The 17,172-nt window shown below is 38.7% G+C and overlaps 1 protein-coding gene across 19 annotated transcripts in view; it reads right to left on the bottom strand.

Annotated features, from left to right (window-relative positions):
• Positions 1-17,172, bottom strand: part of HDAC9 (histone deacetylase 9) — a 459,669-nt gene that overhangs the window by 109,536 nt on the left and 332,961 nt on the right. For all 19 annotated transcript variants that reach the window (XR_005256087.1, XM_038129895.1, XM_038129893.1 and 16 more), the window contains one exon: positions 4,673-4,780. Coding sequence is in view for 18 of the 19 variants with exons in the window: in XM_038129895.1 (XP_037985823.1) it covers positions 4,673-4,780 (108 nt within the window). In the remaining variant the exon portion in view is untranslated. The remainder of the gene's footprint in view (positions 1-4,672; positions 4,781-17,172) is intronic.

Below are 17,172 nucleotides of genomic sequence, written 5' to 3'. Positions count from 1 at the left end.
CATTTAATATTCAAAAAGCCACACAAAATAAAACAGCTACCACAAGAACAAATAACATCTTGGAGGACTTCATTATTCAATGAAGTATCATTACTGCAAAATTATCATACTAACCTAACAGAACTCCAGCTTTTTAATTGTAGTATTAGCCACTTCATAAACACCTAATCTATGGCAACAAAACAGGTGCTGGCATCAACATGAATAATTTGGTTAACAAAATAAAAATATCAGCAACTTAAACTCTTTCAGGAAAAATAAAAACAACATTTTCACAAGCTAAGTCCTAAAGATAAGATTCTTTCCAAGTTCTAACAGTTACAAATGAAATCTGAAACTCAAAGGACCACAGATGCAGAAACTGTCCTTATTTTTCTCCAAGACTTTTCTAATGTGTGGTTTGTAGAACCTCTGTACTTGTCCAGTTGGGCAGCAGGAGGGACCTGCCTGCTGTGTAGGACAGATGCAGAGGCAAGGGAAGAGTCTCCTGGTGCACAGCTGCTTGTGAGTGAAGCAGCACAGCAGCAGGGAGGGGAGGTGAACTGAGCTGAGCATCACAATGGATGCAAGGGAAGCACCAGGCTGGGCAATAAATGAGAACGGAGGGCAGGACAGCACCTTAACAGTGACACATCCTGTGGCAATGAAAGAGAGCAATGAGACCCTCAGGAGACACTTTCAGGAAATAAATGCTCTCTCTCTGCATCTTTTTGGGCCCTCTTTCTGAAGGTGAGGTCATTAAGTAGAGTCTAGAGACAATGATTTCCAGGTTCATGAGATACACTGCATGCAAGAAATCATATGCTGGGTACCTTCTCTATTTCTTCCACAAGCATTAATATATCATAGCCTGTCTCTTATCTGATATAACAATTTATTTGATATAGCTAAGGGCTGTGGTGGAATTCTATTCACCCAGATCCACATACTCCCCTCTTCAAAAAATCTGTAGGCAGACAACAGACTATTAGAAGCTTTCTACATAAATCTTTTCAGGAAATGAGAAATGATCAAACATAGATACATAAAAACAGACAGCAGAGGTGTGGCTCTGATTCCATGTAACATAAATACCTCATTGTGCATCAGCAGCTTTCCTAATTATAAACAGCTCAAAAAAAGGTAACCTTCATGCAATAATTAGGCTCATCTCCTACTGTAAAACTGCCAAGAACACATTCATCAGGCATATAAATAAATTAATGAAAAAGGAAAAGCATAGCATTTGACTCAGTATAACACCACATTTATAGTACTATATATTTCAGTAGTGGTGTGATTCTTTATTCTCTATTAAATACTACCTCAAAAGTATATCAAATGGATATTAATGACTGTTTATGATATTATTAGGCAGATCCACAGAATGCTTAATTTTAACAATTGTATATACTAAATAATAAACATCTAGATTAAGACTTCCCAGAGAAGTGGCAATTTGCCTTAATTTAAAAAAAAAAAACAACAAAAAAACCAAAACCATAACTAACAAAAAAACCCCACCAAAAAACCCCACCACCAACAAAAACCAACCAACCAACCCTCAAAAACCCCACACCAACTCCCCCCCCCACCCCCAGAAAAACCTGCACCACTGTTAATTACTATTGTAGCTATTGTTTTACATCCCTAGTACTGCTACACTGATGTTTTTCACAGTGCTCAAGGAGATCAAAGAAATCTGATGTCTCACAAGGGGTTTGAACTGCAGCAAAGAGAATTCCTCTTAATTCCTTGTCAGTTTTTGAACACTGTCCAAATCAGATGAACAACATCTTGCTGTTCTCAATGAGACTTGTGTGCAATGGGACTGATAGTCTCAGGAAATTCAGAATAAAGTAAAGAATTTTTTGCCTTGTATATGAGTTTGACTCCTGCCCAGCTCTGTAATGAATCTCCCAATTGTTCTGCAGACTTTCATGGTTCATTTTGCAGTCTCATGTATTTTCTTAGCAACATAGCTCCAACCAACTACTATCACTTTGTGCCACAGCAAGCAATATCAGTAGAGACCATGGAATAAGCATAGATATTGAAATGTCCTGTCCTTCCTGAAATGAACTTTATATGTCAGATCCCCATCCATGCAGGGCACTTGATGTTTGTTTCCACACTCTAGCCCAGCACTTTTGTAAAAAAATGTGGGGTTCAAATTGATTGAATTGACACCAAACTGCCAGTACACCATCTGATGGCAATCCACAGTGGTAAACATCCAGGAAACTACAATGGAGTGCTTCTCTGCTGCACTCATCTTGCTGTTAACATGTTGTAGAGCTGTTATAGCTTGCATGCAATTCTTGGAAGGTGCTTTTTTTGTCATCCAAAAATTCTGAGGCTGCAGCAGATCATTCCAGATTCCCATCAGAGTTTAATCCTCCCACTCAGTGCTCACAGTACAGGCCTCAAATGGTTGCTTCACATGCATGTCTGCTCAATGAATGCACATGAAAGTGGTTAACTTCATCTTCTTTCCCTTAGATTTTCAAAAGTACACTACAAAATTGGTGCTTTCCCTAACAGAAAAAGCTGATCAACTTATTTTTTTCTACAGATAAAATGCAGGAAGATGGAAAAGGAACATGTAAAAGCGTAAAGGTAGACTGGCACACACAGATCCATATGAGTCTACAATCAGATGGAGATTGTAGAGAACTCCAGAAACCACTGCAAAACTCCCCCTGGTGCAATTTACAATATGAAAGTATTGAGAGCAACTTGCTAGCAAACCCTGGGTTTGAATGGATGCAGTGACAGTGCACACAGGATGACTGTGCCAAAATACCTAATGTCAGGATTGTTGCACGTACAGAACTTCTGCTAACATGCTTTCCCTACTGACAGTCAGGCATTAATAACCTTTCCATAGCCTTAAATGAAAAATACCACATGCAGATTGATAGTTCATACATATGCCATAGAGGCATGTAAATCACTGGGCTTCATGCTGGAAGTCTAGGAGCAGGTTAGATAAACACCTATAAGGAATGGCAGGAATATTCACAATTCTCTTATACAGAAAATCCCTTCCATTTCTGTTTTTCTGAAGATTTGGTTTGAATAAACTACTGGGCCTATTGAAAAATTGCCTTTCCTATGTCTCAACTTGCAAGTTGCATGAGACTTCAATTCCCTTCATTGTAGAAAAAATATTCTATTTAGGATCAACAATAATGTTACATTAAACTACAAGCTAGTTCTAAATATAGAATACCTAGTACTAAATATAAAATATTTGTTTACAGACTCCTGCAACACCAGTAGCAAGAGAAGTCTCTCAATGGCTGATGATTCTTTTCAGCTTTCTATCACACACTCATTTAAGCAAGAGCATTCACACTGTGTGAGACACACCACAAATGTGCAGAGGTAAGTGGTAAAGATTCTGCAGTGGACCTCGCTAATGTCAAGGGCACACAGGACATATCTCACTATTCTTACCAAAGCTTGCTTTGAAATTGCCTTAGACAGTGGTGTGTGTTCTACAGTTTCTAAAGATAAGAACTAGCTGAAAGATCCCTTTTCACGTTCATTATTCCTGTGTGTGGAACAATGCACAGTGAGTTACATATCTTACTATGCCCAAAAAAATCTTAAAGGGGATGAAGAACCCATCAGAAAGGATACACAACAGGATCTCATATAATGCACCATACCCCTAATTTTTCAAAATTTGTACATCTTGTGTGGTTCCTGGCTAATGATTTCAGTACCTGAACATAAAAGTTCAGATAAACATAAAAATATAAAACTGCATTTTATTATGTCAGAGCGATAGTACTGAATTTCACCTGACTATGCTCATTTATACCCTGATACATTCTGTATCTATCTAAATATATACATAAATATATGTGCCCATTCCTAAATAGGTAGCTAACATTTTGATCGAAATGAGAGAAATATACAGGAAGAAAATTTTCCAAACAGAATTTGTAGTTTTAAAAATCATCATGCAGTGTTAATTTAAAAATATTTATTTCCATCTTGATTGTAGAAATAGGACTGAATCCATTAGTGTGTGGACTGGAAAGCGAATAAACAGTTTCATTAAGGAGACATGTTAGCTCCAACAATGTTTATTGGGGCAAGCCTGCACTCCGGCTGCATATGGTGTACCTTTAAATAGGGCCGTTAAAATACCAAATAAAATGTCAAAGTCTGTCAGGTCTGCAGCTTTTATAAATTGTTTAGACTGGGGATAATTTGGGTTTCGTACATCATGCCTTGCAGAGCCGGCGGCACGGAGACAGGAGCGGGAAGGGGCCCGGCAGAAGCCGGGGCACGGGCAGGCTGGCAGCGGGGCACCGCCTGCCCATCGCCCGCCTCGCCAGCCTTGCCTCCCCTCTCGCTGGGTGGCATCCTGAGATTGCGCACGTGACTCCACAACCATATTTAAAAAAATTAAAAAATAAATACAACTTGACTTCAAAGGGAGCGCCGCAGCCACTGGCCGGAGATGCGCACTAACTTCACCTCGGGCTGCAGCACCTCAGCGCTGGCACCGGCCCGGGCCGCCGCAGCTCCTGCACTGCCACACCTTGGCGGCCGCGCTCCCGGCTCTCGTCCCGCCGCCCTCCCCGCAGCCGAGCGCTGGAACACCGCCGCCCTGGAGCCCCCGGCGCTCCCGGCCCGCCCGGCGCTCCCACCCACGGCGCGGCCCGGACCTCACCTTCAGCTCCCGGGAGGCCACGCGGGCCGCCAGCTCGATGACACAGCCCACCGCCATGCGTGCCGCCCCGGCCGAGTGCAGCTCGTTCCAAACGGTGTCACTGTCCACCTGAGCAAACAGCCGGCCCCGGGAGGAAGGCAGCGGAGAGGGGAGAGGGAGAGGGAGAGGGAGAGCATGAGAGAAAACAAACCCGTGAGGGAGGGCTGGCAGCGTGACAGCCCGTGTACAATAACATCAGTCTTCCGTGCTGGCCAGCTGAAAGGCCTTCTGGACATGGCTCTGCTTATGCTTTTTCTCTGCACGGGCTTCTCCAATGGAAACACATTCCTGTCATGCCTCGCTGCCATTCCCTGTTTAGATTTCTCATTACAAACAGTGTTACATCGGCCGGGCCCGGCCTGCTCGCCAGACGCTCCTCAAGCTGGCTGGCGAGGTGACGGGGACCTGCCAGCCCCGGGACCATCGGGAATGTCCATCGGGAATGAAGAGCCACTGCTGCCGCAGCAGAGGCACGGCCACCTCGTGCCACCAAAGCTCATCAATGGCACATCAGTGGCCCCTTTCTTAAACAGAGTAGTAACCCCTCTTTTTTCCTTCCCAGGCGGTTTTTTGTAAGTGACTGAAATTGGAACCATTAATTGCTTTAAATAATTTCAGTCGTTGCTCTTGCCATAGACAGAAAATGGAATTGTATAAAGCAAGACTCGCTGTATCTCCAGTCTTGATGAACTAGTGAGTTTTGGCTACAGGGCTTTATTTTGTAACAGATGAAATAGGGGTTTTAAAGCAGAGAAAGTTATCTTTTGCAACTTCTAAATGAGAAAGTGTGATATTTGATACATTGCATTATAGAGAATATACTCTAAAGGTGGCTAAACAGCACTGCTCTACAGTTTCAATCAGTGTGCTAAAACTTTACTTTTGAAATCTATTTTTAATAAGTATTTATCTACAGAGGCATACCAAAACACATAGGTGAAATATTGTATATCCCTATATATATTATGTATTATGTAGAACAGACAAGATGGTGTTAAATAGTCTGAAAAAGTTATCCAAAGAGACAGCCAGACTTCCTTGATGCTCCATGGGAAGTGCATTTAATTGTAGCATACTGTACAAATTTATCATGAAAAGAAAAACGTTTAGAAATAGACAAAATACTGTGGCAGATGCTATTTGGATGACTTCCAAGCACACTGAGACATGTTTTCAGTTTGAACCAGAAGCTTCTGTTCCTAATTCCATTAAAAAAAAAAAAAAGGAAAGAAATCAAGTAATTGAAAATGGATGCAACTGCAACTGCTGCTTGACTCTGGAAGTTCAGAGGAATTTCTCTGATTAGTCATTTGAAACAGAAAGAAGTTTGATCTAAGCTTGATCTTCTCTACACCTGTCAAATGTCTTTGCCATTACTGTTACTATGATATTATATTTCAAGCTATTAAAATGATCTTATTTTTTCAGTATTCTGAACCTGATTTTTCTATTATTTTGATCAGTTTTGTGTGCATGCAGCAGAACTAATGAAAATAGTTTGTATTTGCAGTAGACCTGAATAAGAAAACTGGATTTGGCTTGCAAAGTTTAGAATAACAGTAGAGACAGCACACTGTTTTCATCTGAGAAACTCAAAATGTTGTATAAACACATTTAAGCATCATCAGCTTGATACGGGATGATTTATTATACTTGTTTTGTAAATTGGTAGCTTGAGATTTAAAGAAATAAAAATAGGTTTTGGAAAGATGTGCACTGATCAATAAGTAACAAGAAATAAGAAAGAAGCCAAGTAGTAAAAAAAGTAATGACATAAGTAACATTAGGCAAACCTTTAAGTTATCTCTCTGTTGCTTTAGAGGAACTGTGAATCAAATTTCATTTTTAAAGCTAATCAGGAGATAAATAAGTAGAGGTCATTGGTTAAATCAATTTAATCAAACCATAATAAAGTTTGAAAAATATTGTGCAGTATTTTAAATAAGGATGTATCAGCAAGAGGGCTGGGAGGGAGTACTTTCTTACCATTTTTATGGCCAGCAAATTAAGCTTAACGTGAAGGAGTGGCTGATGAAAATGATTCAATGGCAGCTGCTCTGTACACCAGGGCATGAGCAGGAGCAACCTGCATCCTCAAAGGGACTATGATTCATTTCCAGGAAGGCTGATTAAGTTAAAATTGTAACCACAGCTTGAGAGTACCCGCCCTTAAGACAGTTGTCTGCTCTGACACATGAGACTGCAGTCTCTCCATCCGCTGAATGCTGAGCATTGGCCAAGGTACAGCATTTATCATTTTCTGCTTTCAGCTGAGTGTGAGGAGACTGAACTGGGACAGTAAGACCAAGTATCTTCCACTGAAAAATTTCCCTCAGACCACTTGAATGACTGCTACCTTAATTTACCTGGACTGGTAGAAAAAATGGGCAATCAGGAAACAGAACAGTGTTTCCTGAGAAATTTTTCAAAAATTACCACCTAAATGAACACAGGAAGTTCAGGATATTTTAGCTAATCTCTTGGGCATGGTACCTGTAATGAGTGGTGAAGTCTTAAAGCTAGGGGTAGTCAACTGAAGCTGCATACTTTCATGTACTGTTACTATAATACAAGAAAAGTAACATAAATATTTAAAAGTAACATGAATATTTACCTTGAAAAGGCACAGTATTACAAATGCAGGTGGAAAATACTATTTAATATTCTTGCAAAATTAAGACTGAATTTCTGAGGAACATCTCATGAAGAACAACCTAGAAGAACTAGTATCACACAGCCAACACTTTAGCTGTAGCAACTAGAAAATTCCATCTCACTCCATTTTATATCTCTGTTAATTCTATGTATTCCCTTAAATGTTTCAGGTGTTTAAACAGAGATTTTCTTTTAGTGTTATTCAGTGTTTACTTTGTAAATTGCTGTTGAAATACAGTGGCATAAATGGCAAACCCATTAAAATTGCAGCTACTGGCTGGCCCAGTTGTCAGGCTGTATATGAAATGAAGCTCTAAAATCCTACTGATATGCTTTTCTATATTCCTGTGAGATGAAATGGTTGGGTTTTATACAAGTAAAGGGAATAGGATTAGACAATGTGGTTTCTGGTTCTATGCATGTATATATCACATAAATCTGACAGTCTATCTATGCTGAATATGCATGAATTTGTGACAAATGTGATGCTTTCTGAATCACAGACTATGACGAAGTCAGATGGAATTTTATAAGAGGTTATTTTTGTTCAAGTGCTTTGGAGCAGCCAAAGAATTCAGTGAAAAACCTGTCTGGATTAGGATTGTATTTCAGACAATGTTAAACAAAATTACAGATAATACAGCATTTTTACCTGAATTCTAACCCAGAATCGTAGCCTTTTTTTCTGTTTAATTATGTTTAATATTTAAATAATACTTCTATTTAGGAGTCCTTTAAAAATTGTCAGGATAGAAGAATGTTCTGAACTGAACCAAATGAAAAAAAACATTTTTGTAAAGCATCAAAAGGTCAGTGTTGAACCATGAACATACTACACATTTTGATACCAAAAATCCTATCACTGCTACAGTTCTTCAAAGCAGAATTGTGCATGATAGCGCCAAGAGCCAGAGGACATGAGCCCTATCTGAACACTGACTTCCTAACACACATATGGATTTACTTCACTCCCAGTTTCCTGAATGAGCACTGTAGGTTGCAGGCTTTTTCAAGCACATCTAGTATAGCTCAATCATTGGCATGTGTAGCAAAGCTAATACTCTGCAAAGCTACAGATGATAGAAATTAAGCTACCTGTCCCTGAAGTGGATGTGGAGGCATTAAAGAGGAAGGGAATGACTTAAGTGAAAAGAAATGTAGGTAATTTCTCCTGACTGAATGAATTAATATTTCAAGCCCCGTGACTAAAAATCCTCTGCTTTGCACTGCAGAAAAAAAACTTGATATGAATGCTTCCTGTAAGAAATATCTATGTGATAATGCCACTTTAGCAATAAAAACTTTAAGCATACTCAAAACAAGCTAAGAAAGAAGCCTTACAGCAGAGATACTTGAACACACAGAAAGCTTGTACTATAACCCCTTTTGGTCTGGAAAATTTAATTTTAAGGAAGACTGACTGAAAAGTTTGAAAGTTACCAGCTCCTTATGCTGTGCTCAGGATGTGGAATATGTGAAAATCGTGAGGAAAGATATGGCAATATACCTGAGGGAGAGATTCCTTACTTCAATAGCTTTCTGAAATCACTGCAGTTGACAAAATTGGAAATGTTCCTTATGCTGCTATTTAAATTTATCTGAAACCTACCTCGGGGGCAAAAAAGGAGTGTGATTATTAATGCTAAAGCATTTCTGAGATAATAACTGCTTTTTGTTTTACCTGTCCTTCCTGGCTACAATGCCTCTTTACTCCTCATTTTCTATTTCAGTCCTCTTTTTCCAGAAATCTCCTGAGATCTGCCAAGTGGTCATTGTATCAGAGCTCTACTGACCAGAGATGCTGCTCACAATCCGACAAACCTTTCAGTTTTTTGCACCATGCATGATGTATTCATCTGTGCAAGTTATCTTTCCTAAATTATTGTTAACTCTGAAGTTGCCTTGAATGCATCCCCACTGATAACTATATGACAATATAAAAGAGAGCCTAAGCTACTGCTTTGGGATGAATTCACAGCATCCTAGAATTTTGCTCTCCCCACTCCTCTTCCCACTCGCAAACTCACAACTTGTGATTTCATGTAAGTTCCTTTTCTGCAGTGGAATTCTGATTTTGCTCCTGAGAGGAATTAAAAGTACACTGAGTTGCTCGTCCTGCTCTGGATTCTTTGCACAATTGTTGCCATCACTAAAATCAAAACCAGTCCTCTTAGAGATACCACACATTCCCACAAGAGATATTCATTTTCTGACAACAGGTCAAAAATGCAATTTGTCATCTAGTTGTTCATGGAAACTTTGATCTGTGATGCTCCTTGGGTAGCAGTCATTGTATTCTATGCGTCCAATATTCTGGACAACAAGAAATTCTTTACAGAAATTTGAAAGGATTCTTTGCCCTTTTTTTAAAGAGTAGAGATTGGGCTCAACTGTTGGATGGAAGTTAGTTAGGTATGCATTTCAAATGGATACATTTCAACACAAATCTAGAAAAACAACTTTGTTAAAAAAAATTCTGTCCTTTGATATAAGTGGTTCTAATACTGAGAAGAAAATGAAATCTGGTCAGCTCACAATAGTGTAGCTATGCAGTAAACAAACCGATTAAGAATCTGGGGCAAATAATACTGGAGAGTACTGACCTTCTCAGTGATACTGAAATCTAATAAAACTTAGATATTTCAGAGCAAATTCCTGTGTTTTCGCTTTAAAAGCATTCAGAGTCGTCTCACACTCTTTCATTCTGCTAGAGCAAATGTGTTTCCATTGCTGGTTTTTTTTAATATACTGGTGTGAAAACAGAAATTAAATATTTTTCTGAAGTGTTTCAATCTCTAAAAATTGTGTGGCATTTTGGTATCACTTCCAGCAAGGAGTCTGTCATTCTTAGAGACAGTTGGTGCCAGCTAATGCTGCCACATAAGTTTGTAATATTTTGCTCCTGACCATGAGCAGTGCAGCTTCCCAGGTGTCATGCTCTTAGCTCTCACCTCCCACTCTTACAGATGTCCTGGTGATCATTCATCACCTCTGTGATTTCCACCAGGAAGCAAAAGGTCCTCAACGTGCTTCTCAGCTGCTGTTTCATCTCACCATGACTAAAGAAGCGAAGGTGCGCGCATCATCTCCAAGGAACAACTTCTAATGAATGGCCTGTCAGCCATGTCACTCGTTAAGGAACAAAGGAGAAAAGGTTTGCATGGCTGGTGTCTTTTCCATAAATTCCAGATACAGGAAGTGTGTAAAAGTGTACTACTTTAGGAAAAATATGTACAGTGAGCTTCCTTTATTTTTACTGCTATTGCAGCTGTATCAAAGATCTTTTTCTGTCAAAGGCATTTCCAGCTGTTTTGATGTAAAATGCCTACCATAAAGAGTACCCAGAATAGCAGCTTTGCGTATTTTCTTGTCTACGAGTGTGATTTACAAATAATTTGTGGAGGGCATGTGATCTTTAGGCTCCAGCAGGATGAGTAGTTCAAACAACCACCACAAATCATTGCTTAAACAAAAACCATGGAACTCCCTTAGTCTTGCATTGACTTCTGTGTTTGAATAATTCCAGTAGGAGAATTTATCAGTAATAATATTTATGGAAAAGAACTTCTAAAAATAGCTTTAAAGGCTATTAATTCTGACCCCAAAAGCATCTTTCCAGGCTTTCTGCAAGAGCAAGGAGTGTGAGCACTACACAGAACAGTTGTATGTAGAATACATGACATTTTTCAAGTTTTACCTGCCGATAGTGAAATAACATGAAAAGCCAATCAAAATCAATTTTCAGAAAATATTCAGTAAGAAAATTAATTATTAATTAGTTATTGAATGCCTAGCACAGTTACTGATGTTGTTAGTTGTCCCCTGATTTAAATGCAGCATCCCCTCTGTGAAAATGAAATTCATCTTAAAGTTTGTAAAAAAAAAAATTAACTATGTGAGGTCAGTATTGGAAAAGAAATAGCTTTGTATTCAAAATAAGATGCAGAAAAAAATTAGGCTAAGTCAAGCTGAAGCCTGAATACAACAATGTCTCAAAAAGAAATAGTTGTACTTGGTTTCTCTCTTTAACTAACTTTTATGACAGATATCCAGAATCGCAAGGTCTCATAAAGCATGCATTAGACACTGTAAAGGATCTCAAAACCTTAGTGAAACAGTAATGTGTGGATCATTGTTAGGGGCAATGAAGGGAGGGTAGCATGGATTAGATGTGGATTAGATCCTGTTTTTAGAAAAAACTCATAAATAAAACACTTAGGCCCAGATTCAAGTCTCAGATATGTGGCACATATCACCAGATGCTTGTAAAAAAATGTTACTGCACTTTCAGGCCCAGCTCTAAGTAGTCTATTAATTTAATTTGACATTTGTTTTAGTATTTAATGGGTTAGTGTGTGAAAATGCTTGTGCAACTGCCTTCTTATGTTTGAACTTGCAGTTTCCAGGAGTTTGTAGACAAGGAGATACAACAATGTATAGTTGGTTGCAATGCATACAGTTACAGAAAATGCAACTTATTTGTGCAATATTCAGGCCTTAGTTTTGAAAAGTTTCATTATTTACCCCTGAACACACTTTTATTAAAACATAACATTTCAGCTTTCTCCTTGGATGTAGATGATCTTTATGTTAGAGGCCACTGTGAGACTACACTAGAACATGGTGTTCATTCAGATAAACAACACATGAACATTTACTCTTCAGGGAGCTCTTCTGTCCATCTGGGGGTTAAATTCTGTCAATAAACACATGATATGTTTTTAAAGTGCAAATGTGAATTCTTCTTTAATTACAGAATTACTGTCAAATCCATATGTGTGTATGTGATAAAGTCTGGGCAGGGTGACTAGTAGTAGCAGTAGATTGGATATGGTACTATTCCACTCTACATTTAACATACCTGTGCATACTTATCTATATCTATCTATCTATATCTATATCTATATCTATCTATATATATCCTAATATCTATGTTGTCTATTCTAGCAATAAGAAGCTTCTTTGCATAATGTTTGCCTTTGGCAACACTATAGTTTTTAGAAAATGCAGAAAATTAGGTAAAGCCTTTAAAGATTTGGCTTTACAGTAGTTCATTAACTTCCCAGTAATTATCTGTGTTCCATATAATGTATATCTGTTTAAAAATTTAATCTGGTTGAGTAGCAAGGGGAAACCATCCTTTGTTAAAAAGGGTAAAAAAATAGTTTGAGAGACCAAATTGTGTTTTTGACGTGTTGTGAGATTACCATGTCTGAGCTTTTTATTCTTGCCTGCTGCAAGTAAAAGCAGTCTGGGACTATTCTAGAACATTGCATTGTGCCTGCAGCAATACCAAGGAACTATGTCTCTCAGCTAAACAGTTTCACCTCTCACGAAACATCAAGCTCTGTGGTAGATGGCACAAGGCCACCTCAGTGCCATGAGAGAACAAGAATGGGACGAAGTATCTGCCCTGTAATGTGAAGAAATTTTTTTTTGTGGCCATGGTGTTGATATGCTAAATGTGGCATTCCCTCCCTGCCCAGGAGACACTGATGTACTTCCCACAACCAGAGATGAAGTCTGTGTACCTCAGTGAAGGAAGGCTGGCTGTTTCCTGCTGTGATCATCAAGATTCATCTTTTCACACTTGTTTATTTTTGGGTTTTTTTTTCCTAAACTCAATGTGCATAAAATTGGAACTTAGTTGTCTCAAGTCTCTGTCAATAAAGGAAATCCAGGACCTTCAGTCAGTTCTTCTGGTATGAAGTAAAATGACTCCTGCTCTAGTAGTGCATGTGGCTTTCTAATGCTGGTAGATAAAGTTGGACAAGGGAATCTTCAGAGAGCTGTTGCTCTGGACTGCAAGTTAATTAAATGTGCAGATTCTATCTATTCACTGTTTTTTCTTCAGACAAACTTACAGCTCTGACATGGCTCCATCCCCAGTGGCCTTAAATTGCCTTGGAGTGGTACCAGGGTGGCCTTATCGATCACACATTTTTGCTGACCTCTGCAGAAAATATTACAGTCAACACCGTGTAACTGTGAATCCTAAATAGTCTGCAAAATATGTCAATTAAAGTATAATGTGCCTGATTTTTTTATTAAATCTTAGTATTTCTTTAGGGGTGGTATAGCTGACAGTTTTAGGAGGTAATCTAGTCCTTCATTCCTGGTAGCCTCCTGCAGCATGCTTCAAAATGTTGTAACTGGCAGATTTCAGTAGGTTAATGAGTCAGGTAAGTAGTTTAAAGTATTTGGTGAATATATTGGCAGCATGGTATATTAATGATTTCACAATGGAAGACTTAATATTGAGTAGATGAGTTTCTAGGAATTTCAGATTGCTTCCCCAAAACTAGGAAACAAACACACTTTTTGTTGAGAGGCCTGTGCCTATTGTGGTACAGCCTGGAATATAGGGAAAAGGCACAAGTTAATTCTAATGTCTCTGTGAAGGTGATGGTTCATTTGAGTGCCAACTATGGGCAGTCTAATTTCTTTACTGACACATTTGTGTGCAGGTATAAGGACAGATAATTAAGCAGCCTGGAGCCTAAACATGCTACAAGAAGGCAATGTCACTGCCAACATTTTCTTGATTTTTACACTGTTGTACCATGGTAATGGAACCAGTTTGGTGCCATTAGCTCTTATAGAAATAAGAAGAATGAAGAGTCATAATATGTAAAGGCTGAAAATGCTTCCTGGGCACAGACTGAGACGATCAAGAGAAGAATGAGAAGCAGCAAAAACCAGTTTGTTTCCTGGATGGCTTACTAAACTTGTGTACTAGTATAATCTTGCTTTTCTTATTGCTTTTCTTCCAGTGTGGTCAGGACAAAAAGTAGCACTGTCAGCTGCCACAGGAAGGAATGGCAGGAAGGAATTTAACATTCAGAAAATATGAATGTTTTGTAAGTTTTGTAAATATATTGAGAGATTTTATAACTATAAACTTTTTCCCTTGGTAATTACAGGCCAAATTGTTTTCTGATATGAAAGATCCAAGTTACACTTCATTTCAAAACAAGACCAGCTTATCCCAGCAGAAGATATCGTTTCTCTTTGCTGCTGTAACAGCAAAATTAGAGGAAGTGCAATGGACATTCCATATTATGTACAAGCCGTACTTAGCTATTCAGATGGCTCAATATTTAGCCCAAGAGCCACTCTGTTCAGCTCACTAAACATTAATTTTTCTGAAGTCTGATTTTTGCAGGGCAGTGTTCTCCCCCAGCTCCTCTTGCAATTTAAAGTTCTGACTACGTGTTACAGGTTTGGAGCAGTGTCTTTGGTGGGGAGGATGGGGGGAGAGCAGGGGGGATTGGATAACTGCCCAATTTCATATGATAAAAGTGAAATTCTCTTCTGTCTGCAGGACGATCCCCAGGGAACAGCGTATGAAACCCAAACTTAAATAAAATCATATCCTGTTTGCAAACATCATATTCCCTTTGCTTCTCAGTAATCTGGACCCATAAACCCCAGCACAGCTTGAGAGCCCATTCCTCATCTAAACAAATGCCATAAGCCCCTTTATACTTTTACAACCATGTCAGAAAATAATATTGACTGCCAATAGTGATGTGATGGGAGTTGCCTCCTCTGAGCCATAAAAGAAGCAGTCTGTTATCAATTTCTCTAAATGCATCAAGGGAATTATGGATCGGTTCAGTTCCAAGTTATAAATGACAATTCAAAAGCCGCAGAAGTGTTTGAAGCTGGGAGCCGATGATGACATTATCATAAAAGCCTGCTCTTCTTTGCTTTTGTGGGGTTTCTTGCCTATCAACTAGACAAAAAAATATGGCTGAGAAATGACTTCAAGATTTCTTCACACAGCAGCAGGTCAAACAGGCAAGAAAACAATCACTATTTTTAGTGACAGACTGAGACAAGGAGATAACACGTACTCCCATTAAAAGTAGATTTCTGCTTCCCTTATTGTCATTTTCACTGAGCAACAGGAGAGGAGTTGCAATAGATGGATACATTGGTCAAATGATCAGTTATAGCTCTGCTGGCTGTTTACAGATGAAAAATTGTGGAACAGTCTGACAATCCACAGAATCAAAATGTAATTTGTGATTATTCTCCCCATTTGGCCACTTCACCTGCAATCTACCCACCTCTCCTGGAAAACTTTCCACATTCCTAACCTCTGACCAGCTGCAAGAAACCATCTCTTTTTATTAAAGCTGCTGGCCATAGAGCTGCTAGTTTCTCTCCAATATAAAGAATTTCATCCCCCCGGTATTAGAATTCTTTAACAACAGTTGGTTCTGGAATAAGGTTAAGCTTGAAAGGAAAAAAAATCCCATAAAAAGCATTATTGCAGGAGGGAGATCCCATACTTCAGTGGATTTTGTACTCCTGACCCTGGATAGTCCTCTGATAAAATATTAACCATCAGTGAAAGAAAACCTGTTATGGGCAAATTTAGGATGCTGGTTTAGACAATTTTTTTGGTCTCTTTGTGAGATATGTTCAATTTAGCTGTACAGATGGAACAGATTTCTGCTCTTAGATAAGAGAGCTAATTACTACTTATATCGTTCCTTATCAAACTAAAAAACTTATTTGATTTCTCATGAAGCATAACATGTACTAAGCCAATGACTCTGACATAATCAATCCCTAGCACTACTTAAAATAAAATTCATGTGGATGAAAAGTGTTTACAAAATGAGTAAACTGTTGTTTTACTTACTTTTTTTCATTGCTACAAAAGATTTAGTGGAGTGATGGTAAAGGATCAGAAAATGCTAGTTATGGACACAGACTGCCTCTTGTTTGCTTTTCAAAGTTCTTGAAACAAACTTTCTTTTACTGTAAGTAATGTCCAAAGAAGAGGATCCCTGATGTTGGCTGCAGTTTTAGAACAGAGATAAGAAAATCAGTAATAGAGTAGAATTCACGGTTACAGAAGTTACTTGGACTTTTTGTTTGTGAACATTATAAGACCATCCAGTCATCCTGTCTTCAACTTCCATTCCTTGATCCACGAGCAGTTTTTACTCTGTTTAGTGATTCTTTCACATCAAATTTATAAGCTGTTTGTGGAACAGGGCCTCAGGACTAGGACTTGGAAGTATTTATTATTGTATGTAATAGGTAGAGCATAGCCTTAGGTAGATGGGCTTTATCCTACTTATGGATAAAGCCTTACTTGTCCAGTGTATTTCCAACAATGGCATCACTTCAGTGCATGGTGTGGGGGTCACCACCCAGAAACAATATTTGATCTCTTGTGTGGTAGGAACACTCACTAAGAAATGGTGTCTCTGATATTAAATCCAGCCTGGGAGTGGACAGAACTGAGCCTAGGTTTCCCATCCCCTGTATGAGTCGAACCACTAATCTATTTAATGACAGAGCTGTATAATAACAGCAAGGTCCCTGTATGATTAGAAAATAATAGGATCAAAGAGTTCTGAAAACCCTCATTCAGAAGCCAATCATAAATTCTCCTGCAAGAATAGAATTTTTTTCCTTAACACTGTGTTATATTCTGTAGCAATCAAGTAATGATACCAGCAAGGAGGAAAAAATATACAAAAAATGTAAAAAAGATAAAATTCTTCCATCCCTCCCTAAAATCTTTGCATGAAGTACACTTCCTGCTTTACATTGGTTGCTGCTTTATACCTTCCATTTAAGCTACTAAGTAGCAACATTTCTTGCTCATTTACACCATCATTTCTGAAAGTAAGCTTAAGAATTGCTTTCCACACAGTTTGAAGCAGCTCCCTTTCCCCAAGCTTAACCAATTGACAGCTAAATATTGCTGAAAGAAAGCTCCTGATCTGATTATTTGCCTTGAAAAAGGTCATAACCCATTCCTTTAAAAGAGCCCCACA

Source organism: Motacilla alba, chromosome 2 (assembly GCF_015832195.1).
Source record: "Motacilla alba alba isolate MOTALB_02 chromosome 2, Motacilla_alba_V1.0_pri, whole genome shotgun sequence".
Lineage (NCBI taxonomy): Eukaryota > Metazoa > Chordata > Aves > Passeriformes > Motacillidae > Motacilla > Motacilla alba.
Note: the sequence above shows the minus strand (reverse complement) of the source record. Positions and strands in the feature narration are given on the sequence as shown.